This window comes from Blennius ocellaris (genome assembly GCF_963422515.1).
Source record: "Blennius ocellaris genome assembly, chromosome: 18".
NCBI classification, from domain to species: domain Eukaryota; kingdom Metazoa; phylum Chordata; class Actinopteri; order Blenniiformes; family Blenniidae; genus Blennius; species Blennius ocellaris.
The window spans coordinates 1,768,072-1,793,208 of NC_137667.1; the positions used below are offsets into that span (position 1 = coordinate 1,768,072).

The 25,137-nt window shown below is 42.4% G+C and overlaps 2 protein-coding genes across 2 annotated transcripts in view; both read left to right on the forward strand.

The window, feature by feature from the left end:
- Positions 1–25,137, forward strand: part of opn5 (opsin 5) — a gene marked incomplete at its 3' end in the record, with an annotated part of 61,310 nt that overhangs the window by 28,415 nt on the left and 7,758 nt on the right. The window contains exons 4-8 of the mRNA XM_080513973.1: positions 13,728–13,898; positions 15,237–15,571; positions 15,669–15,907; positions 23,573–23,656; positions 23,978–24,121. Of these exons, the coding sequence (XP_080370099.1) occupies positions 13,728–13,898; positions 15,237–15,571; positions 15,669–15,907; positions 23,573–23,656; positions 23,978–24,121 (973 nt within the window). The remainder of the gene's footprint in view (positions 1–13,727; positions 13,899–15,236; positions 15,572–15,668; positions 15,908–23,572; positions 23,657–23,977; positions 24,122–25,137) is intronic.
- Positions 12,578–13,367, forward strand: LOC308143179 (uncharacterized protein; the record flags this gene model as incomplete). The annotated part of the gene is given in 3 exon segments (XM_080513919.1): positions 12,578–12,625; positions 13,304–13,324; positions 13,326–13,367. Coding segments are annotated over 3 exon segments (111 nt in total), but the record flags the coding sequence as incomplete, so codon positions are not given.

A 25,137-nucleotide genomic window follows, 5' to 3' on the forward strand; every position in this document is an offset into this window, starting at 1 on the left:
AAACACAACAGCAAATTCAAAAACACAACAACAAATGAAAAAACACAAAGTTGGCAGAAAGAGACCTCGTCTGATTGGACGACGGGAAAGTTCCGCTGATGAACCGGAGGTCATTTCACTTGTTTAGTTTCAAGAGGAGAAAATATGGGGAAGGAAAGGAGGAACAAGGTTTTGTCCAGCTGGAGGAAAGAGTCGGTAGAGGAGTCAACAAACTTTTCCACGTTTTGAAATTCAGGCAGAAAAACTTCTGGTTCAAAGGCTGAACGGCTCCGTCGTCCAATCAGAGAGCTCGTCTGCTGCTCTTCCTTTAAAGTGAATGTCCTGGTGTTTTTCAATTTGTTGTTGTGTTTTTTCATTTGTGTTGTGTTTTTTCATTTGTGTTGTGTTTTTCAATTTGTTGTTGTGTTTTTTTATTTGCAGTTGTGTTTTTCAATTTGTTGTTGTGTTTTTTCATTTGTGTTGTGTTTTTTCATTTGTGTTGTGTTTTTCAATTTGTTGTTGTGTTTTTTTATTTGCAGTTGTGTTTTTCAATTTGTTGTTGTGTTTTTTCATTTGTGTTGTGTTTTTCAATTTGTTGTTGTATTTTTTCATTTGTGTTGTGTTTTTCAATTTGTTGTTGTGTTTTTTCATTTGTGTTGTGTTTTTCAATTTGTTGTTGTATTTTTTCATTTGTGTTGTGTTTTTCAATTTGTTGTTGTGTTTTTTCATTTGTGTTGTGTTTTTTCATTTGTTGTTGTGTTTTTTTCATTTGTGTTGTTTTTCAATTTGTTGTTGTATTTTTTCATTTGTGTTGTGTTTTTCAATTTGTTGTTGTATTTTTTCATTTGTGTTGTGTTTTTCAATTTGTTGTTGTGTTTTTTCATTTGTTGTTGTGTTTAATGATTTGTTGTTGTGGTTTGCACTTCAGGGCCACCGTACAGAACGGTATTGACGACGTATTAGAGGGGAACACGAACGACTACAACTGTGTTTTTCATTTTTCACTCTGGCAACAGGGAACTCTAACAAAGTACTTTTACTGACTTGCACATGGAGACCTTAGTCACTCCCTGGGCTCTCGTGTCGTAATTATAGAAAGTGGTGGTGTGACAGTTTTCCCGTACGGTGATGGATGGTGTAATTGTAAAGGTGGAGGCGTTATGCACGCTGGCGGACCGGTGGACGTGATGGAAGCCGAGCCATCGTTCATAAAATGAGCTCATCAATCTCTCCGGGGTCCCACTTTGAAACTTCATGAAGAACTCTGCCGCCACAAAAGAAGAGTGTGACGTTTATCAGGTCGGAGTGTCGATCGGCTAGTGGAGGGACGTAGATCATCTCCACCGGCAGCCGGAGATTCAAATCTGTGACGGGGCCAATCTGTCCGACTGCGGAGGAGCTGCTATTAAACTGTGAGGATTAATTTTGAATAATTTAATTAAAAAATATCTCCCGTTAGAAAAAAAAAAAAAAAAAAAAAAGCTGGAATGAGCGTTTACATGTAATGTTTACGTTTGCTGGATTAATCAGCGGCTTTCTTTGTAACCGCACACCAGTCCAAAGAAAGCCATGCTACATGCTACATGCTATATATATATATATATATATATATATATATATATAGCATGTAGTGTCGCTGCTGTGTGAATCCAGAGACTCTTTAGCATGTAGCATGTAGCATGGCTTTTATATATATATATATATATATATATATATATATATATATATATATATATATATATATATATAAAATTCCCCTCTCGCCCTCCGCGGGCGGTCACCTGTGCCAAATCAGTGCGAATATGTGTTGACTAAAACTATCAGACTGATCAACTAACTCACCAATTAATTGGCCGACTGACCAACCAACTAACTAGCTAACTAACTAACTAACTAACTAACTAACTAGACTGACTATAGAGTTGTGTTGATGAATGTCTATAAATTCTGCTTGTGTCTTTTCTGCATAAACAATTAATGAAGTGAATCTAAACGTGAACGTCTCTCAGTCCTGCTGCTCTGCTGCCCTTCTACTGCTCTGCTACTCTGCTGCTCTGCTGCTCTGCTACTCTGCTACTCTGCTGCTCTGCTGCTCTGCTACTCTGCTGCTCTGCTGCTCTGCTGCTCTGCTACTCTGCTGCTCTGCTACTCTGCTACTCTGCTACTCTGCTGCTCTGCTGCTCTGCTCTTCTGCTGCTCTGCTCTTCTGCTGCTCTTCTGCTGCTCTTCTGCTGCTCTGCTACTCTACTACTCTGCTACTCTGCTCTTCTGCTGCTCTGCTGCTCTGCTGCTCTGCTACTCTGCTACTCTGCTGCTCTGCTGCTCTGCTGCTCTGCTCTTCTGCTGCTCTTCTGCTGCTCTTCTGCTGCTCTGCTACTCTACTACTCTGCTGCTACTCTACTACTCTGCTGCTCTGCTGCTGCTCTGCTGCTCTTCTGCTACTCTACTACTCTGCTGCTCTGCTGCTGCCCTTCTGCTCCTCTGCTACTCTGCTGCTATGCTGCTCTTCTGCTGCTCTGCTCTTCTGCTGCTCTGCTCTTCTGCTGCTCTGCTACTCTGCTACTCTACTACTCTGCTGCTCTGCTGCTCTGCTGCTCTGCTACTCTGCTACTCTGCTGCTCTGCTGCTCTTCTGCTCTTCTGCTCTGCTGCTCTGCTACTCTGCTGCTCTTCTGCTGCTCTGCTGCTCTGCTTGCCAAAAGTCCAACTCCTGGTTTTCAGCCAGAGCAGGTGTTGAGCAGGAGTCTGTGTCTCGTGACGTTACCTGAAGACGAACCAGGGTGGAATCTTTATGAGGCGTCGTTACCGCGCTCTCTGAGCAGACTGGAATATAAATCAGGACAGTTCATTCTCAGTCAGCTCTTCTTCTCCCCTTCATACATGTTGCATGAAGCCATTCATCCGTTCATGCATTCACACCGTGGCAGTGTGGCAAATGGCAACAATAATGTGATTTACATTGCCCTACCTTTTCCCTCACTGACGCCCCGTTGTAGAATTTGTTCTTCGTGTAATTTACCGCAACCGTTTTCCTGCCTGAACTGGATTTATTCCACTTTATAATCTCTGCGGTTCACCGGGTTCCCAAACTTTTCTTTTTGTGTGTGTGTGTGTGTGCGAGGATATTTCAGTTTTCTTTCTTTTCTAATCTAATGTTTCCTCGAGTGTCAGACGGGAATGTAAAGGTCACCACAAGTTGTCATGAAGAACACTTTGCAACCTGTGAAGCTGCGGGTGGGACTTTTCTTTTCTTCTTCTTTTTTTAAAGGTCAACGGCTTCTTCTTTCTTTTTTTTTTACTTTGATCTCATGAATCGTAAACCTTCAGGTCCTCCTCACCGGCCTTTCAATCCTTAATGGTTCATGTTTTTAAAAGCAGGTTCATTCCCTTCTTCAAGCCTCTTGAATATATATATATATATATATATATATATATATATATATATATATATATATATAATGTCAAGAAGCTTTCACTATATTTTTATTATGTTTTTACCCTGTGCTTATTTTTTTTATATTTTTTAATTGTTCTTTTAAAGTGCTAAATGAATATAGTTTGATTTGAAATTAAAAAGCACAAGGACATGGGGGGGGGGGGGGGGTGCAAGTCAATAGACAGTACAGCCCTGATGGGGGATAGAACATAATTATACAGACTTGAATGACCAATAAATAAATAAATAAATGTCTAAATTAATTAATTAATAAATGTCTAAATTAATAGATAAATATCTAAATAAATATATAAATGTGTAAATAAATGTCTTGATAAATACATGTCTAAATAAATACATAAATAAATTAAAATGACATTTGAGAAATAAATAAATAAATATATAAATGTCTAAATAAATCCATTAATAGATGTCTAGATGAATAAATAAATATCTAAATAAATATATAAATGTGTACATAAATATCTGAATAAATACATGTCTAAATAAAAACATAAATAAATACATAAATAAATTAAAATGACATTTGAGAAATACACGTCTAAATAAATTCACTAATAGATGTTTAAATGAATAAATAAATATCTAAATAAATGTATAAATGTGTAAATAAATGTCTTGATAAATACATGTCTAAATAAATACATAAATAAATTAAAATGACATTTGAGAAATAAATAAATATATATATATATAAATGTCTAAATAAATCCACTAATAGATGTTTAAATGAATAAATAAATATCTAAATAAATGTATAAATGTGTAAATAAATGTCTTAATAAATACACGTCTAAATAAATACATAAATAAATTAAAATTTCATTTGAGAAATAAATAAATAAATCAATACATATATATACACACACACACACACAAGGTGAAAGTCCTCTGGTCCGCTGTGCGTTGACCCCCAGACCGGCGTACCGCCGCCCTGGTGGCCGCAGGGAGAACAGCCTGTTCTTCCCGAGCCTTTTATTTATTTATTTATTTATCCTCCACAGTTTCACACCGGCTCCCAGCGGTTGAATCGGTTCTCCTCAGTTCTGCCGTTTATCTCCCGCACATCAGGGTTCCCCGCGAGCCGCTGATTTACCGAGTCAAGATTGTGGAAGGAGGTCAGATAAATCGCAGCCCGGGAATTTAGAACCGACAACAAAAACCTCGTCCCTGACTGAGGACGGGTTCTGAGAGGCTCGGTGGAAACCCGGCGGATAATCCACATTTTCACCTTGACAGATCCGCCGCCGTTCAAAATGTCACAAACCGTCGGCGTCCGTCCGGCTTGACGAGCCGTGACCTTCTCCGTCTCCCAGCCGTCTGGGCTGAGGCGTGTTTTCCTCCACTCCTGTACAGTCAACAGGTTCATCAGTGTGTTTCCCACCGCGGCTTCGTACGACGGGAGAGTTTTGTTCTAGATCGAGTCGATACGAAGACGAACAGGCGTCGGCTGGAAGGTCAGCCCGTCTGGTTCTGGTTCCGCTGATCTCAGAAGTCATGCTGGAATGTTCTACACATGCCTTTTGCTGGAATCTTTTCCCCCCAAGTACCGTATTTTCTGGACTATAAGTCGCTACTTTTTTCTTTTTTTGTTTAAACATGCTTTGAACACTGACGGCTCATTTATTAGCTTCATGCTGGTGATGCGTTCAGGCGCGTCACGTAACTCTGAGCTTTCTTTCTTTTTTGTTTCTTCTTTATATCCGGACGTATTACATCAGACACACACAGAGTCACAGTGGAGCTTTGTACCGTCTCCTCAATCCTTGTTTAGAATGGGGATTTCCACAATAAAAGGCTAACACTGGTGTCGTTTAAAAAAAAAACAAAAACAAAATGCTGTCTATATTTATATATTTGCGAGCTCGTCTCACAAGAACGACTCAGCGGTCACATGTGATCTTTGCTTTTTATTCTATGAATCTGAAATACTGAGAAACAATAAATAAATACATAATAATATTTAAACCAATAAATAAATACATTTTATTATTAAAAAATTATTTAATGAATAAATAAAAACAATTATAAATTAAATACATTTAATTATTAAATACATTTAATGAATAAAAAAGTAAGTGTAATTATTAATTAAATAAATAAATACATCCATACCTTCATAAATTAAGTAAATAAATAAAATGTATTTCATCATCAGCGCCACAACGTGATGAGAGGGATTTTTGTTGTAGATGTGCTCAGTACTCTGGTAATTATGGTAATTTCTCTTATTCCCATCTCTCACCCATCCCGAGATGGGTTATAGTATAAGATTATGGTGGATTCTTGTGAGAATAGTTGCATCTTATGTAGGTGGAACTTAGAACAATATAGCCGGCCAAATCACATTGTGATCAGAAAATGACCTTTAATGTCGACAAACGAATGCTTGGTAATCCAGAAGTGCGCCCCTGGTGGTGGAATTAATATCCCACGGCGAATACCGTGGTTGCCGTGGCTGTAATATGTCAGTTGCTCCTCCATCCCTTCATCTCCATGACGATGGCTGGAGGCCGACTCTCCTGCAGCTGCACATCAGCTGCCAGGTCCAGATAAGAACGAACAGCAGGGGGTCCGACAGGCCGGGCCAGCAGGCCGCTCAGAACCTGGACGCTGAGTCCGGTTGCTGCCTCCTCTTCCTCCTCCTCCTCTTCCTCTTCCTCCTCCTCTTCCTCCATCCTCCTCCTCTTCCTCCTCTTCCTCCTCCTCTTCCTCTTCCTCCATCCTCCTCCTCCTCCTCTTCCTCCATCCTCCTCCTCTTCCTCATCCTCCTCCTCCTCCTCCTCTTCCTCCATCCTCCTTCTCCTCCTCCTCTTCCTCCATCCTCTTCCTCCATCCTCCTCCTCGTCCTCGTCCTCTTCCTCCATCCTCCTCCTCCTCCTCCTCTTCCTCCATCCTCTTCCTCCATCCTCTTCCTCCATCCTCCTCCTCCTCCTCCTCTTCCTCCTCCTCCTCGTCCTCCTCCTCTTCCTCTTCCCCCTCCTCCTCCTCCTCCACTTCCTCCTCTTCCTCTTCCTCCTCCTCTTCCTCTTCCTCTTCCTCCTCCTCCTCCTCTTCCTCTTCCTCTTCCTCCTCCTCCTCCTACGGTGGCCCTGAAGTGCAAACCACAACAACAGATCACTAAACACAACAACAAATTGAAAAACACATTTGCAGTTGTGTTTTTTCATTTGTTGTTGTGTTTAGTGATCTGTTGTTGTGGTTTGCACTTCAGGGCCACCGTATCTTCCTCCTCCTCATCCTCATCCTCCTCCTCCTCTTCCTCCTCCTCTTCCTCTTCCTCTTCCTCTTCCTCCTCCTCCTGCGGGCATCAGTGGAAGTTGTTTGTTTTAAGAGTATCTGCAACAAAAAAGTCCTTATCTGTCTTATCAGCCAGTCGTGTTCAACATAAATCTAATTTTATTCCTCCAACTTTCACTGAAGTAGAAAAACCTGCTTGGAATCCTGCGTCTTGAAGACGGAACGGGAAATACAGTAAATACTGATTGTTTTCGTTGAATCTGTCGCTGTTGGGATCGTTTCTTTCGGGATGTGGAGAAATAAAAGGGAAATAGATGAAAGCAGGCGAAATATCTTCAAAGCGTCTATTGTGAAGCGTCACATACGGCCCTGTTCATGAGTCTTTAGTGCTTCTGTACATTTGTTATTTGTTATTTCTTTTCCTGAAGATGCTCAGAAAGAGGAAAGTTGTTGGTGAAGATGCAGAGCAGGAATTCTCCCAGGTGTTACTGGACCCTACATCACATACGACAACCTGGAATCCCTGCAAAGACAAAGACAGATGTTATTTAACTCTTACGTAAAAAAAAACAAACATAAATAAATCACTGGCATATTTTAAAGCCTTGTGTAATACTTGAGGTAATCCTCGCTAATCCCTCCTGCTTTTTCATCCCAGAGTCTTTTAAGTCACCCTGAAAACGATTTTGTAAACAGTTTGCAAATAACGACGTGTGAAGAAAATGGAATGTGATTTATTTGTGATTTATGTTTAACTTTATCCACCAAGTGCCTCCCGGAGAGAATCTCTGCTTCAGCGGAAGCCAAACACTTTACCTCTATGAATATTTTCCATTATCAAAATGAGTTTTTGCCCCACGTGACCCGGGGGATTACGAGGTTGTTGAAAAGGTCAAGGGCAAAGAGTCGGGACATCTGCTGGAGAGATTAGCCTCCGAGCTTTGACGTGAATACTCTTTCTTTTTTTCTTTTTTTTCAAAAGTACTCTCACTTCCGTAAGAGCAATACTTTTGGTCGTTTATATAAAAATTTTTTAAAAAATGTCATTCCCCTTTATCATCGGTTTTGAATAAATTTCATTTATATACAGTAAATCAATTCAGCTGTTGATCAGCCAGTCACATAAACAAATAAATAATAAATAAACAAAATAAATGTCATTCTTAAATTATATTCAATAAATAAATGTAATTATTAAATACATTTAATAAATAAATACATGCAATTCTTAAATTATATTCAATAAATAAATGATAAATTGTTAAATGAATTTAATACATAAATAAGTGTAATAAATTAATAAATCAATTAATAAATTAATAAAATAAATAAATAAATTCTATCAGCGCGGCAATGAGAGGGATTTATTAATTTATTTTAATTACATCAATCAATAAAATTAATTAATTAATTCTATCAGCGCGGCAATGAGAAGGATTTATTAATTTATTTTAATTACATCAATCAATAAATTAATAAAATAAATAAATAAATTCTATCCTTGTCCATTTTTGATAATGGTGCAAAAAATATGACTCTTCATCTCTCGTTGGTCGTTCCGACGCACAAACGTGATTCCAAAGCCACATTGGTTCTGTGTCCTGACGCTCAATTTGCCGTAAAACGAAGTTCAGTTCAGTTTCAGACGACTTTATTAGTTCGTTAGTCGTTTGTTGCTTCCGAGTGACGATTTACTTTCATCTAGTCAATAACAGTTATTGATGATGATGATGATGATGATGAGATGACGTGGAAACACGAATAAAAGAGCAGGAAGAACAGGAAACAAGTTGGACAAGAAACAAACGGTGTTTTTCCAGCAGGAGAACGAAGGACGAGGCGGCGAGTTTTAAAAAGTAACGTCTGCCTGAAGGAAATTCCTTTCATCGATAAAGTTTAACCAGAAAAGAGTCTTTTGTTCTCTTCAGCACACACACACACACACACACACACACACACACACACACACACACACACACACACACACACACACACACACACACACACACACACACACACACACACACACTTGCCTCAGAGCTGGTGATTGTGTTCTTTTTCTCTTTTTTTTTTTATGTATAAAATTCGAAGCTTCATCTCAAAAAAACAATGAAGTTGTTTGTTTCTCTACAAAGTTTTACAGTTTTTAGGAAAAGTCGATATTTCTCGGGAAAACAGGAAAGGAAGGATCAATTTCCCGCTCGATGAAAAGGAAAGAATAAAATAAGGGAAAGAATGAAGGTTTTATAAACCGGCAAATTAATCTCTTTGATTCTTTGTGTTGATTTCAAGCAAATTAACGTCTTCAGTTTAACAGGATTTTTTTTTATTTTTTTTGTTTTGGAAGCATATTAGGCAGCGTTTTCTTCTTCTACTTTGTATTTTCCGCAGGACTCCAGTGGAGTGTCCAAATATTCATTTAAAAAAAATGTATATATACATTTTTATTTATGTTATTCAAAAGTAAGAGCAGAAGAGAAGATCAGTTCCTTACAGTCACTTTACATCAGTCTCATATTTTGTTAATGTACATATTTACAGTTTCGCACATATTTTAGTGCATTTTATGTCCAGTGTTTAGAATATACACATACAAAACCATATACATATACATATACGTTTTTTAATTCATCTTCAGCAGCTTCAGCGCCACGAAGATCTCTGAAAAATCATCATGATTTAGCTTTTCTGTTCAGAACCGTAAAAATCATTTTAAACTCGCTAATTCCAAGAAAGTGAACCGTGTTGGAAGAATTGGCCTCGAGAGGTTCTCATGTTTATTCTCTCTCTCTCTCTCTCTCTCTCTCTTCTCTCTCTCTCTCTCTCTCTCTCTCTCTCTCTCTCTCTCTCTGTCTCTCTCTCGCTCTCTCTCTCGCTCTCTCTCTCGCTCTCTCACAGACACACAGAGTCGCAGTGGAGCTTTGTACCATCTCCTCCATCCTTGTTTAGAATGGGGATTTCCACAATAAAAGTCTAACAACGGTGTTGTAAAAAAAAAAAAAAAAATGCTATCTATATCTATATATTTGCGAGCTCCTCTCACATCCACAATCAAAGAGATCAAAGCTTTTCTCTGTCGTGCCGCTCGTCTCACAAGAACGACTCAGCGGTCACATGTGTTCTTTGCTTTTCATTCTACGAATCTGAAATACTGAGAAACAATAAATAAATAATAATAAATAATAATATATAATCCAATAAATAAATAGAAAATTTTATTATAAAAATTAATTTAATGAATAAATAAAAAACAATAATCATAAATAAATACATTTAATAAATACATTTAATAAATACAAAAGTAAGTGTAATTAGTAATTAAATAAAGTAAATAAATACATACATATATTCATAAATTAAATAAATAAATACATCCATACATTCATAAATTAAATAAATAAATACATCCATACATTCATAAATTAAATAAATAAATAAAATGCATTTTATCATCAGCGCCACAACGTGATGAGAGGTGTTGAGAGATATTTTACAAAACAATGAGAAAACAATAAATAAATAAATAAATAATGATAAATAACATTTAAACCAATGAATAAATAAAAAATATAATTATAAAAAAAATTCAATTTAATAAATAAATAAAAACAATTATTATAAAAAATTATAATTTAATTAATAAATAAAAACAATAATTATAAATAAAAATTAATTGAAGCAATAAATAAAAACAATAATTATAAATGAAAAATTAATTTAATTATTAAATAAGTTTAATGAATCAAAAAGTAGGTGTAACTATGAATTAAATAGAACTTTTCGGCCCGGAGGTAACTGGGATTGTTGCTCCCCGCCTGACGTTGCCGCTGCAATCAGACTGAACATGGACGTTCAGTTTGATCAGAGGAAAAACAGGCTTTTTTCCTGGAGTGAAACCACTGCCAACCACTGATCATCATCACCATGATGATGATCAGTGGTTGGCACCCACGCCTTGTCGAGCTGGGGGTGGGGGGGGTCACGGGTTCAAGTGCCGGCCAGCATGTGAGGTTAATCAGTGAGCGTCAGTGTGAGGTTGTGTGTTGGCCTGGTGAAGTCTTCCTCCTCCTCCTCCTCCTCCTCCTCCTCCTCCTCTCGTCTCGTCGCTACAGATTCTGGAGCTCCAAACCCAGAGTTTCTCATTTCCTCCAGGATTTGAAGGATTTTCTCATGTGTGCCCAGCAGCGCCTCAGTATATTTGGCGATTGAGCTTCTCAGGCGGTTTTCTTCAGGTTTTTGTTTGATTTTTGTTTTTTTTTCCCCACAACTAAAGACATATTTACCTTTACTTTGGTCCATTGCCTCAGTGGAGCCACGTCCAGTCCGTCCAGTCCGTTCAGTCCCTCCAGTCCGTCCAGTCCGTCCAGTCCGTCCAGTCCCTCCAGTCCGTCCAGTCCGTTCAGTCCGTCCAGTCCCTCCAGTCCGTCCAGTCCCTCCAGTCCGTCCAGTCCCGTTCAGTCCCTCCAGTCCGTCCAGTCCGTCCATTCCGTTCAGTCCGTCCAGTCCCTCCAGTCCGTCCAGTCCCTCCAGTCCGTCCAGTCCGTCCAGTCCGTCCAGTCCGTCCAGTCTGTCCAGTCCGTCCAGTCCGTCCAGTCCGTTCAGTCCGTCCAGTCCCTCCAGTCCGTCCAGTCCCTCCAGTCCCGTCCAGTCCGTTCAGTCCCTCCAGTCCGTCCAGTCCCTCCAGTCCGTCCAGTCCCTCCAGTCCGTCCAGTCCGTCCAGTCCGTCCAGTCCGTTCAGTCCGTCCAGTCCCCTCCAGTCCGTCCAGTCCGTCCAGTCCCTCCAGTCCGTCCAGTCCGTCCAGTCCGTCCAGTCCGTCCAGTCTGTCCAGTCCGTCCAGTCCCTCCAGTCCGTCCAGTCCGTCCAGTCCGTCCAGTCCGTCCCAGTCCCTCCAGTCCGTCCAGTCCGTCCAGTCCAGCTCTTATCGGACCTCCTTCCTGTTTCGTACTGTAGACGTATTTAAATAGTTCATTGTAAATCAACGCAAGTCTTTTGGCGCCACGCCTGTACGGGTCTGGAATCACTGTTCTTCTACCATCGAGGTGCTTCTAGTCCATGAGAATATAATAATAATAATAATAATAATAATAATAATAATAATAATAATAATAATAATAATAATAATAATAATAATAATAATAATAATAATAATAATATTAATAACGTATTGTCAAGGATTATATATATAAAAAAACGTTCTAGAAATCTCCGTTTCTCCTGCCGCCACAATAAAGGTGTGAGAAACGAATGATTTCCGGAAAAACGAAGGAGAATGAAGGAAAAACGTGATGTTTGATTTGTCGTATAAACGATAAATGACGAGTGAAGTTTTTTCTGTTGATCAGTTACTATTTTCTTTCTTCTCTTTCTTCCACGTCACCTCGTTAAACTCCTCCTCCCTTCCCTCCTCCTTCATGACTTCCTCCTCCTCCTGTTCCTCCTCCCTTCCCTCCTCCTCCTTCATGACTTCCTCCTCCTCCTTCCTCCTCCCCCTCTTCCTCCTCCTCCTCCCTTCCCTCCTCCTCCTTCATGACTTCCTCCTCCTCCTCCTCCTCCCTTCCCTCCTCCTCCTCCTCCTTCATGACTTCCTCCTCCTCCTCCTCCTCCCCCTCTTCCTCCCCCCTCCTCCCCCTCCACCTCCTCTTCCTCCTCCTGCACCTTCATGACTTCTTCCTCCTCCTCCTCCCCCTCCTTCATGACCTCCTCTTCCTCCTCCTCCTCCTCCCCCCTCCTCCTTCCTCCTCCACCTCCTCCTCCTTCCTCCTCCTCCTCCTCCCCCCCTCCTCCCCCCTCCTCCTCCTCCTCCTCCTGCACCTTCATGACTTCTTCCTCCTCCTCCTCCCCCTCCTTCATGACCTCCTCTTCCTCCTCCTCCTCCTCCCCCCCTCCTCCTCCTGCACCTTCATGACTTCCTCCTCCCCCCCCTCCTCCCCCTCCCCCCCCTCCTCCCCCTCCTCCCCCTCCTCCCCCCCTCCTCCTCCTCCTCCTCTTCCTCCTCCCCTCCTCCTCATCCCCCTTCCTCCAACTCCTCCTCCTCCTCCTGCACCTTCATGACTTCCTCCTCCCCCTCCTCCCCCCTCCTTCATGACCTCCTCTTCCTCCCCCTCCCCCCCTCCTCTTCCTCCTCCTCCACCCCCCCTCCTCCCCCCTCCTTCATGACCTCCTCCTCCTCCTCCCCCCTCCCCCCTCCTCTTCCTCCTCCTCCTCCCCCCTCCTCTTCCTCCTCCCCTCCTCCTCCCCTCCTCCTCCCCTCCTTCTCCTCCTCCTCCTCCTCCTCTTCCTCCCCCCTCCCTTCCCCCTCCTCCTCCTCCTCCTCCCCCCCTCCTCCCCTCCTCCTCCTCCTCTTCCTCCTCCCCCCTCCTCCTCCTCCTCCTCCCCCCCTCCTCCTCCTCCTCTCCCCCCCTCCTCCCCCCTCCTTCATGACCTCCTCCTCCTCCTCCCCCCTCCCCCCCTCCTCTTCCTCCTCCTCCTCCCCCCCTCCTCTTCCTCCTCCTCCCTCTCCCCCCCTCCTCTTCCTCCTCCCCTCCTCCTCCCCTCCTCCTCCCCTCCTCCTCCCCTCCTTCTCCTCCTCCTCCTCCTCCTCTTCCTCCCCCCTCCCTTCCCCCCTCCTCCTCCCCCTCCCTTCCCCCCCCTCCTCCTCCTCCTCCTCCTCCTCCCCCCCTCCTCCCCTCCTCCTCCTCCTCTTCCTCCTCCCCCCTCCTCCTCCTCCTCCTCCTCCCCCCCTCCTCCTCCTCCTCTCCCCCCCCTCCTCCTCCTCCTCCTGCACCTTCATGACTTCTTCCTCCTCCTCCCCCCCTCCTCCTCCTCCTCCTCCTCTCGCCCCCTCCTCCTCCTCCTCCTGCACCTTCATGACTTCCTCCTCCTCCTCCTCCCCCTCCTCCCCCCTCCTTCATGACCTCCTCCTCCCCCCCTCCCCCCCTCCTCTTCCTCCTCCTCCCCCCCTCCCTCCTCCTCCTCCCCCCCTCCTCCTCCTCCTCCTGCACCTTCATGACTTCTTCCTCCTCCTCCTCCTCCTCCCCCCTCCTCCCCCCCCCCCCTCCCCCCCCTCCTGCAGTGACAGGCAAGCCGTTCTTCGTGGTGTCCAGTTTCTCCCACCGCTGGCTGTTTGGCTGGGAAGGTTGTCGGTTCTACGGCTGGGCCGGTTTCTTCTTCGGCTGCGGCAGCCTGATCACCATGACGGTGGTCAGCCTGGACCGCTACCTGAAGATCTGCCACCTTCGATACGGTGCGTCGCCCGGCGCCACGCACCGCCCTACCCCGACACTCCTGGAACACATCTTTATACATCTTGTCCTCCAACACGTCGCTGGACAACAACAACAACAACTCTTTAGTCCTCAACAAGTAGTCAAAATGTTTATTGGCTCATATTTTGGCAGCACGTATAGAAATACAGGTTTCTGGGACATGTCGGATCAGTGTCTATTATTTATTTAGTTTTCGGTTTCTTCTTTGTTTTTGCACTGCTGCGTTTTGTTTGATGGTTAGTTTCTCTTTATTTTGTTGTGTCTGAAATAAACTTAAACTTAACTTAAACACATTATACAGTTTATGTTATACAGACATCAGGATTATTTTCAGCCCCAAATTTTACATTCTGAATGTTTTAATATTCACAATATAGACGTGTGTGTATCTATCATCTATCTGTCTGTCTGTCTGTCTGTCTGTCTGTCTGTCTGTCTGTCTGTCTGTCTGTCTGTCTGTCTGTCTGTCTGTCTGTCTGTCTGTCTGTCTGTCTGTCTGTCTGTCTGTCTGTCTGTCTGTCTGTCTGTCTGTCCGTCCGTCCGTCCGTCCGTCCGTCCGTCCGTCCGTCCGTCTATCTTATCTATCCATCATCTATCTATCTATCTATCATCTATCTATCTATCTGTCTATCTATCTATCTATCTATCTATCTATCATCTATCTATCTATCTATCTATCTATCATCTATCATCTATCTATCTATCTATCTATCTATCTATCTATCTATCTATCTATCTATCTATCTATCATCTATCTATTATCTTTCTATCTATCTATCTATCATCTATCTATTATCTATTATCTTTCTATCTATCTATCTATCTATCTATCTATCTATCTATCTATCTATCTATCTATCTATCTATCTATCTATCTATCTATCTATCTATCTATCTATCTATCTATCTATCTATCTATCTATCTATCATCTATCATCTATCATCTATCATCTATCTACCATCTATCTATCTACCATCTATCTATCTACCATCTATCTATCTACCATCTATCTATCATCTATCTATCTATCTATCTATCTCTATATCTATCTATCTATCTCTATATCTATCTATCTATCTCTATATCTATCTATCTATCTATCTATCTATCTATCTATCTATCTATCTATCTATCTATCTATCTATCTATCTATCTCTCTCTCTCTCTCTATCGCTCTATCGCTCTATCGCTCTATCGCTCTATCGCTCTATCTCTATCTCTATCTCTATCTCTATCTCTATCTCTATCTCTATCTCTATCTAAATCTAACAAACTTGACCTTTTTGTTGTTTTGGTTGTTGTTGTTGTTTCCCAGGCACGTGGCTGAAGCGCCACCACGCCTTCCTGTGCCTTGCCTTCGTGTGGCTGTACGCCGCCTTCTGGGCCACCATGCCGCTGGTGGGCTGGGGCAGCTACGCCCCGGAGCCGTTCGGCACCTCCTGCACGCTGGACTGGTGGCTGGCGCAGGCGTCCCTGTCGGGCCAGACCTTCGTCGTGGCCATCCTCCTCTTCTGCCTGGTGCTGCCCGCCGGCATCATCGTCTTCTCCTACGTCATGATCATCTCCAAGGTCAAGTCGTCCACCAAGGAGGTCTCCAGCTTCGACGCCCGCATCCGACACAACCACGACCTGGAGATCAAGCTCACCAAGGTAAGGGGGGCGAGAAGCGGCGAGTCGTTCGCGCACGAGTTCCGCGGTTTTTATACAAAAAAACCCAAAAAAACCACCTCCCGCCTCCCGCCTGCAGGTGGCGATGCTGATCTGCGCCGGCTTCCTGATCGCCTGGATCCCCTACGCGGTGGTGTCGGTGGTGTCGGCGTTCGGCGAGCCGGACTCGGTGCCCATCCCCGTCTCCGTCGTCCCCACCCTACTGGCCAAGTCGTCGGCCATGTACAACCCCATCATCTACCAGCTGGTCGACCTGAAGAACTCCTGCTCGTCCTGCTGCGTCAGGGTCATGAAGAAACGGCATTTTAGGAAGTCAAGGTGAAACACTTTTTATCCCCCGCCGTAGCCGATAGGCCCCGAAGGGGGATCTTGAAACAGTCTCCGTACGTACGTCCGTTCGAACGTTTCTACCTATATCTCGGCAACCCCTGGGCCCACAGTGACCAAACTTCACATGTGGATACATCTCAGAGGGGGAAGGGATACTATGGTGACCTTGACCTAATTTGCATATTAAGTAGGTCACAGGGTCACGAAGTGCTTAAAAACACATTTTGGGCTCTGGAGGCCTAGGTTTTTGAGCTAGGGCTCTGAAATGTTATACACACATGATACACACTCCAGGGATAACCTCCAGTACACCAAGTGACCTGACCTTGACCTTGAAGATTGGTAGGGTCTGAAGTTTGCTCGTCATGGTTGCACAATACATGTATTTTCATTTAAACATTTCTCCTCATTTCTCAGCAGTTCCTGGGCCCACAGTCACCAAACTTCACACATGGACACTCCACCTGGGGAGAAGGGGCACCATGGTGACCATGACCTAATTTGCATATCAGGTCACAGGGTCACTAAGTGCATAAAAACACCTTTTGGGCTCTGGAGACGTATTTTGACATAGCTTATGAAGAAGACCTTTCAGATTCTACATAATGATCTACTAGGACCCATGGAACACCCTCTAGTGTACCAAGTGTGCTGCCTTAGAGCTGGCTTTGTGAGAAAATATACAGCCCTCCGGCGGGGGATTAGCCCAGCAACGGCCTTCTTGTTATTTTCTGTTATTCTCACTGAACGCACTCGTGTACTTTAGTTGTCTGGTTGCTTCATGTCGGATTCTGCAACCTGCAAATTAAAGTTTTGCTAAAAAAAAATTATTTTGTTTATACACCACACTGATTTTCTTTTTTTTTTCCCTTAAAAAAAAAAAAAAAAAAAAAAAGTTCTTATCTCCCAGTTCAAATTGATAAATAAGGTTAAACAACTAAAACGGCCATAATAGCTGGAATTGCAAAAAAAAATGGGAATAAATTGCAAAAAATTCTCTCTCGCAAATAAAATTATAGTTAATATGAATATGGTTAAACAGGAATTATTAAAATTGCTAGTTTAGAAATGGCGGTTCAGAGAAAGAACAAAGAATGAAGGAAAAAATTTATTAAAAAAAAAAAGGAAATAAGAACAAGAACGAGGAACTAAATTTAAAAATTGCGAATACAGCTATAACTGCTTTAACCACGAGAAAAAAAATACACAGAGTTTATAAATAGTTGAGCTAAAACAACTAAAATAGCAAAAATGCCAAAAAAAATCGCAAAATTTGGGGAAAAACATCCATGATAAAAAATCTACTTTTAAAAAATCTCTAAAAAGTAGCTGAAAATATAATAAAGTACATCTAAATTGTACTTATGGCACTAAATGAATACAACCTACATGTTTTAGTAATTTAAAAAAAAATTTATTCTTTTGACTTGTTTTGTGGCTCCAGACACATTTTAGTTGGTGGAAAATTACAAAATGGCTCTTTTTGGTCGTAACGGTTGCAGAATTCTATTCTAATCCATCTGCACCGACATGCATGCTTCTTTTTTTAATTCCTGGATAAACTCGGGGTCTGGTGTTTACCCCCTGCTGTTCCGTCAAACAACAGCGAGGGAACCTCAGACACAAGAGGAACCGTTTCAATTGGATGTTTTATGCTTGACCTTGAGGAAGGACATTAACAAGGAGCTCATATTGCAGAGCTGCAACACAGTAATATAAGATAAGATAAGATAAGACTTTATTGATCTCACAAAGGAGAAATGTACTTGTTACATTCTGCTCTTAAGGAAACTCTTGAGTAGGAAAGACAAGAAATGTGCAAAGAATAGAAGTATCTTATATACAATGATTATCAAGAACTCTAAGGGCCAAAAGTATTTACAGTAAAAAGTAATAATTTAACTCGTGCTTATTTATCTTGCTTTGATCTCCTGCTTATTTCTAAGTGCCCATGTTCCGTTCTGTGTTTCACTTTATGTCTTATACCCAGATATTTTTATTTTTGTATTTTTTACTTTTATTTTCTATTCTATTGTATTTTATAATATTTGTATGTACCAGATTGCTGCAACAAAACAATTTCCCTTCGGGGATGAATAAAGTAATAATCTATCTATCTATCAACTATCTAAATAAAATAAAATAGCACTAAAATAAAAAATAAGATAAAAATCACAAACTATAATAAAGTATAATAAGTTCTAAGGGGAGCAAAATATACAGTAAGATGAGATACAAGGAAATTAAACTATGATGGGGTAGGGGGGGGCAAAGTGTAGAATAAAGTACAATAAACATACTGTAGTAAAAAATAATACCAGTGTTGGCAGTGCAGGGTCAGTCCTAACAAGTGGTCAATTAGTGACGTAGATAAAGTGACGTAGATAAAGGGACTTATATAAAGTGGCGTAGATAAAGTGACGTAGATAAAGTGACGTAGATAAAGTGACGTAGATAAAGTGACGTAGATAAAGTGGCGTAGATAAAGTGGCGTAGATAAAGTGACGTAGATAAAGTGACGTAGATAAAGTGACGAAGATAAAGTGACGTAGATAAAGTGACGTAGATAAAGTGACTTATATAAAGTGGCGTAGATAAAGTGACTTATATAAAGTGGCGTAGATAAAGTGGCGTAGATAAAGTGACGTAGATAAAGTGACGTAGATAAAGTGACTTATATAAAGTGGCGTAGATAAAGTGACTTATATAAAGTGACGTAGATAAAGTGACTTATATAAAGTGGCGTAGATAAAGTGGCGTAGATAAAGTGGCGTAGATAAAGTGACGTAGATAAAGTGACGTAGATAAAGTGACGTAGATAAAGTGACTTATATAAAGTGGCGTAGATAAAGTGGCGTAGATAAAGTGACGTAGATAAAGTGACGTAGATAAAGTGACTTATATAAAGTGGCGTAGATAAAGTGGCGTAGATAAAGTGGCGTAGATAAAGTGACGTAGATAAAGTGACGTAGATAAAGGGACTTATATAAAGTGGAGTAGATAAAGTGGCGTAGATAAAGTGACGTAGATAAAGTGGAGTAGATAAAGTGGCGTAGATAAAGTGACGTAGATAAAGTGACGTAGATAAAGTGACGTAGATAAAGGGACTTATATAAAGTGGAGTAGATAAAGTGGCGTAGATAAAGTGACGTAGATAAAGTGACGTAGATAAAGTGGAGTAGATAAAGTGGCGTAGATAAAGTGACGTAGATAAAGTGGAGTAGATAAAGTGGCGTAGATAAAGTGACGTAGATAAAGTGACGTAGATAAAGTGACGTAGATAAAGTGACTTATCTAAAGTGGCGTAGATAAAGTGGCGTAGATAAAGTGGAGTAGATAAAGTGGCGTAGATAAAGTGGCGTAGATAAAGTGGCGTAGATAAAGTGACTTATATAAAGTGGCGTAGATAAAGTGACGTAGATAAAGTGACGTAGATAAAGTGACTTAGATAAAGTGACTTATATAAAGTGGCGTAGATAAAGTGGCGTAGATAAAGTGGCGTAGATAAAGTGACGTAGATAAAGTGACGTAGATAAAGTGACTTATATAAAGTGGCGTAGATAAAGTGGCGTAGATAAAGTGACGTAGATAAAGTGACGTAGATAAAGTGACTTATATAAAATGGCGTAGATAAAGTGGCGTAGATAAAGTGGCGTAGATAAAGTGACGTAGATAAAGTGACGTAGATAAAGGGACTTATATAAAGTGGAGTAGATAAAGTGGAGTAGATAAAGTGGCGTAGATAAAGTGACGTAGATAAAGTGACGTAGATAAAGTGACGTAGATAAAGGGACTTATTTAAAGTGGAGTAGATAAAGTGGCATAGATAAAGTGACGTAGATAAAGTGACGTAAAGTGGCATAGATAAAGTGACGTAGATAAAGTGACGTAGATAAAGTGGAGTAGATAAAGTGGCGTAGATAAAGTGACGTAGATAAAGTGGAGTAGATAAAGTGGCGTAGATAAAGTGACGTAGATAAAGTGACGTAGATAAAGTGACGTAGATAAAGTGACTTATCTAAAGTGGCGTAGATAAAGTGGCGTAGATAAAGTGGAGTAGATAAAGTGGCGTAGATAAAGTGACGTAGATAAAGTGACGTAGATAAAGTGACGTAGATAAAGTGACGTAGATAAAGGGACTTATATAAAGTGGAGTAGATAAAGGGGCGTAGATAAAGTGACGTAGATAAAGTGACGTAAAGTGGCATAGATAAAGTGACGTAGATAAAGTGACGTAGATAAAGTGACGTAGATAAAGTGACTTATATAAAGTGGCGTAGATAAAGTGGCGTAGATAAAGTGACGTAGATAAAGTGACGTAGATAAAGTGACGTAGATAAAGTGACGAAGATAAAGTGATGTAGATAAAGTGACGTAGATAAAGTGACTTATATAAAGTGGCGTAGATAAAGTGACATAGATAAAGTGACGTAGATAAAGTGACGAAGATATAGTGACGTAGATAAAGTGACTTATATAAAGTGGCGTAGATAAAGTGACATAGATAAAGTGACGTAGATAAAGTGACGAAGATATAGTGACGTAGATAAAGTGACTTATATAAAGTGGCGTAGATAAAGTGACATAGATAAAGTGACGTAGATAAAGTGACGAAGATATAGTGACGTAGATAAAGTGACGTAGATAAAGTGACGTAGATAAAGTGACGTAGATAAAGTGGTGTAGATAAAGTGACGAAGATATAGTGACGTAGATAAAGTGACGTAGATAAAGTGACGTAGATAAAGTGACGTAGATAAAGTGGTGTAGATAAAGTGGTGTAGATACAGGGGTTATTGCACATAGTGTTTTGCAGTCTTGTTGTACAGTCTAACAGCAGAGGGGATGAAGGACTTGCGGTAGGGATGGAGGACTTGCGGTAGGGATGGAGGACTTGCGGTAGGGATGAAGGACTTGCGGTAGGGATGGAGGACTTGCGGTAGGGATGAAGGACTTGCGGTAGGGATGAAGGACTTGCGGTAGGGATGGAGGACTTGCGGTAGGGATGTAGGACTCGCGGTAGGGATGAAGGACTTGCGGTAGGGATGGAGGACTTGCGGTAGGGATGAAGGACTTGCGGTAGGGATGGAGGACTTGCGGTAGGGATGGAGGACTTGCGGTTGGGATGGAGGACTTGCGGTATGGATGTAGGACTTGCGGTAGGGATGAAGGACTTGCGGTAGGGATGAAGGACTTGCGGTAGGGATGAAGGACTTGCGGTAGGGATGGAGGACTTGCGGTAGGGATGGAGGACTTGCGGTTGGGATGTAGGACTCGCGGTAGGGATGAAGGACTTGCGGTAGGGATGGAGGACTTGCGGTAGGGATGGAGGACTTGCGGTAGGGATGGAGGACTTGCGGTAGGGATGAAGGACTTGCGGTAGGGATGAAGGACTTGCGGTAGGGATGGAGGACTTGCGGTAGGGATGGAGGACTTGCGGTAGGGATGGAGGACTTGCGGTAGGGATGGAGGACTTGCGGTAGGGATGAAGGACTTGCGGTAGGGATGGAGGACTTGCGGTAGGGATGAAGGACTTGCGGTAGGGATGGAGGACTTGCGGTAGGGATGGAGGACTTGCGGTAGGGATGGAGGACTTGCGGTAGGGATGAAGGACTTGCGGTAGGGATGGAGGACTTGCGGTAGGGATGGAGGACTTGCGGTAGGGATGGAGGACTTGCGGTAGGGATGAAGGACTTGCGGTAGGGATGAAGGACTTGCGGTAGGGATGGAGGACTTGCGGTAGGGATGGAGGACTTGCGGTAGGGATGGAGGACTCGCGGTAGGGATGGAGGACTTGCGGTAGGGATGGAGGACTCGCGGTAGGGATGGAGGACTTGCAGTAGCGCTCCGTCTTGCGATGTATGACTCCACTCGTGTGTTGTGGACGATGTGCTCTGCTTGTGAAAGTTGGTCAAATCAACAAAATCCACAAACAATCCCCCAAACGGCGAAGCGGCGTCCGGGGAGGGACTGGAGCGTACGCTTGATGTCAGCAGACGTCATGAATTAGATTGGAATCCATGTAGCAGCCAGCTGACTTCCTCCTGCCCCCCCCCCCCCCCCCCCCCCCACCCCCCCCACCCCCCCCCAGGCCTCACGTCGCATTCAGCAAAACAATATTTGTGTTGTTTTACAGTTTGTGCTGTTTGGTAAGCAGTTGGCATGTGGCAGAAATTCCTCTCCGGCCGTTGTGCCTCGTGAGACGCTCATTTATTGCAGCCTGGAAAACCCACGAAATTCAAGGTCGGTGGCCGTGGGGAGCGGCAGGGCGACAGCACAGCAACAACAGAAACCACAAGAAATGATTTACGTCAAACTGATTTCAGTCAAGGAGCCACATCAACCTGATCTGACCTCTGACCTCTGGAGGCCCAACAAGTCAAACATCATATTAAACTGCAGATATGGACAAATGTTAACGTCTTTCCTTCTTTTGATCCTTTTGTAACTGCAAGAATTTACCAGTCTATTCTGAAATATACATATTAAAGGAAATCAGATATTATTATATTTGCAAAAAAAAAAAACACTCAGTCACCTGTATCTGGATATTATATTTTTATTCAGGATTAAAACAATTTGTCATCATCTGGAAATATTTTTGAGTTTACATTTCTAAAGTATCACTTCACATAAGTTGGACTCGTTTTATTGTGAAAGGTGTTGCGTTATGTGACCCTCCACAGATGCATTAATGTCGGGGGTCAAATTCTGACCAAGGTCATTTTTGCCAATTGGCAACATTTTTTCCTGTTGTGTAGTGTATGGAAGTAAAACTGTATTTTTAGACACATTGAATTTTTACACACTGAATATTTTTAGATGTTGAAAAAAAAAAAAATCGTAAGCAAAAAAAAGATACGTACTTGAAATTCTACAGCTTTTAAAATTCAAAGTCTGATTTCGATGGTAAAAAAAAAAAATTCAGAGCTAGAAATTCGAAATTTAGAATCCGATGGCACGGTTTTACTTCCATAGTAGCGCTACTGGCCCTTCTGGGCCACCGTAGTTTTGCGCTAATACAATATTGGAGGTTTAAGATCATCCTTTCCCATTCAGCATCAGCACGTGAGTGAATTCAACAAGAAATGTCTCGTAAGGCAGGTATGACGGTCAATAAATGTTCAGAAAGAAGAAACAAGCTCGTTTGAAATCTGAAGCGTAAAGGTTCAATCTGCAGTAGGTTTAATAAAAAAAAAAAAAAACGGCTCTTGTTGTCCAGCTAGCGGCCTTGACGTAGCGATAATAGTCACATTTCTGCTTGAAAGGAGCACATTCACACGTTCACGCTCACGTGGACGGAGGCGGCTGCCATACGTCCACTGGAACCTGAGAAGTTCTGTCCCTTTGCTCGGGGACACTTTGACATGTAGGACGGTGGGATTTGTTTGATACCGCAGATTCCCGTTCATACGATCCGATCCGTTCCGCAACATTTCAGACTCTTTCTTTGAGAAAGTCCGACTGTCTGTTTTTTTGTTTGTTTTTTTTGGCTGAATCGGTCAAATGTTGACGCCATCTTTGATCTCCCTTTGAAGATGACGTTAAACACTTTGATGGATACAAACTCCGGGTTTTTCTATCGAGTGTACCTCTACTTGTTGTCGCGGTGTTGTAACACTTCCTGACGGTATTTTCTTTTCCCCCCCGCAGGTTTTACACCATCTCCGGCTCATTAAAGGACCCGCCGCCACCGCCGCCACCGCCACCAGCAGCCAAAGACACTCACATCGAGATGTGAGATTAAAAAAAAAAACTAAACTTGAGACTCAGTGACCTTCTTACCTCGTCTACTTTGGACCGTTTGCCTTGTTCCCTGCCCTTTGTGCCCTGCACTTGACCAATCACGCGCTGCCTGTCATCTGCTGTGACATCATCAACCTCTCACCGAGTATATCGCAATCTCTCTCCATATCTATTTTTTTTTGGGGTACGGTAGACGTACTGGATGTTTTCCCGCAGCGCCCCCACCGCCTCTTCCTTGGAATTACACCTTCACCCCCACGGGGGTTCTCCTTGAACCTGTGGAGTTTGTGTTTTACCGTGGTTCCCCCCCAGACCAGCGACGTGTCGTCGTGAGCATCTCGACTCGTCCTCCTTCGGTATTTTTGGATACGACGCCGCCGCCGCCGCCCGATCGCGAGGGTCGTTGGGCTCGTCGTTCCCGAACCAAAGTCACGTCAAGCCAAATCATCTGCAAAAGTACGGGATGTTCTACAAAGACTGCGGAGGCTGGATATATATATATAGATATATATATTTATTTGTATTTTTTTGGACGATGTTTTAGAAGCTGATCTGCAAATGAGAACGTCACGACGAAGAATATGAGCCATGTGAATCAGGTTTGTGTTGAGATCAAAGTTGTATTTTTTTTGTACAGGCTGTTGTATTTTGTACACCCAGTGGCTTCTAGGCAATAGATATCGGTATTGGGAAGGGGAGCACTGTATCACATTCCCTCATGTTCTGTATCAAATGCACACGATGAGATTGTCAACGCTTGGACACGATATTGTCACTTTCAGCGTCGATCGAACCTTTTCGAGACAAACCGGTTGACGTCCAACACTTCACAAGAAGGATAAGAGCACTTTACTTTGAGAAAAAAAACTAACAAACACCCCCAACAAAATAACAACAAAAAGGAGCATTGAAGTAAGCACTGATAACACTTTCCTGACTTTTATATGTAGTGAATTGTGGACAGACACGCATTAGAGAACCAACTGTATTTTTTCCCCCCCACCGGTGTCTGTACCTACGTTGACGGCCATGGGCACAAGTATATTTATGGCTGATTCAGGGACTGTTTTTAATGTGTTTGTTGGTTTTTCAGCACTTGCAAGATATACCGGATTCGTTTAAATGTCACGTTGAAGAGATATGATCCTTGTGTGTTCGTGTTGCTGAGAGTTAGATGAAAAGATTCCCTCTCCCATGGCTGCATGCTAAGTACGACGCTAAAGTCAAGTAGCAATATAGCGACGCAGAAACGGATCATTTTATTAGGCGTCGGTATCGGAGTTGGTGCCGTACGGAATACTCCAGCGAGCGATGTTCTGCCCAAATATCAATATTGTACACCAGCAACTCAATCACCAGCGAGATTTGGACCAGCAGAGTTAGCCCGATGTCGCTCGGCGGATCGCTCCATGCTACATGCTGCATGCTACATGCTATAGAGCTCCAGGGCGCCACACGCCAGCGGCACGACA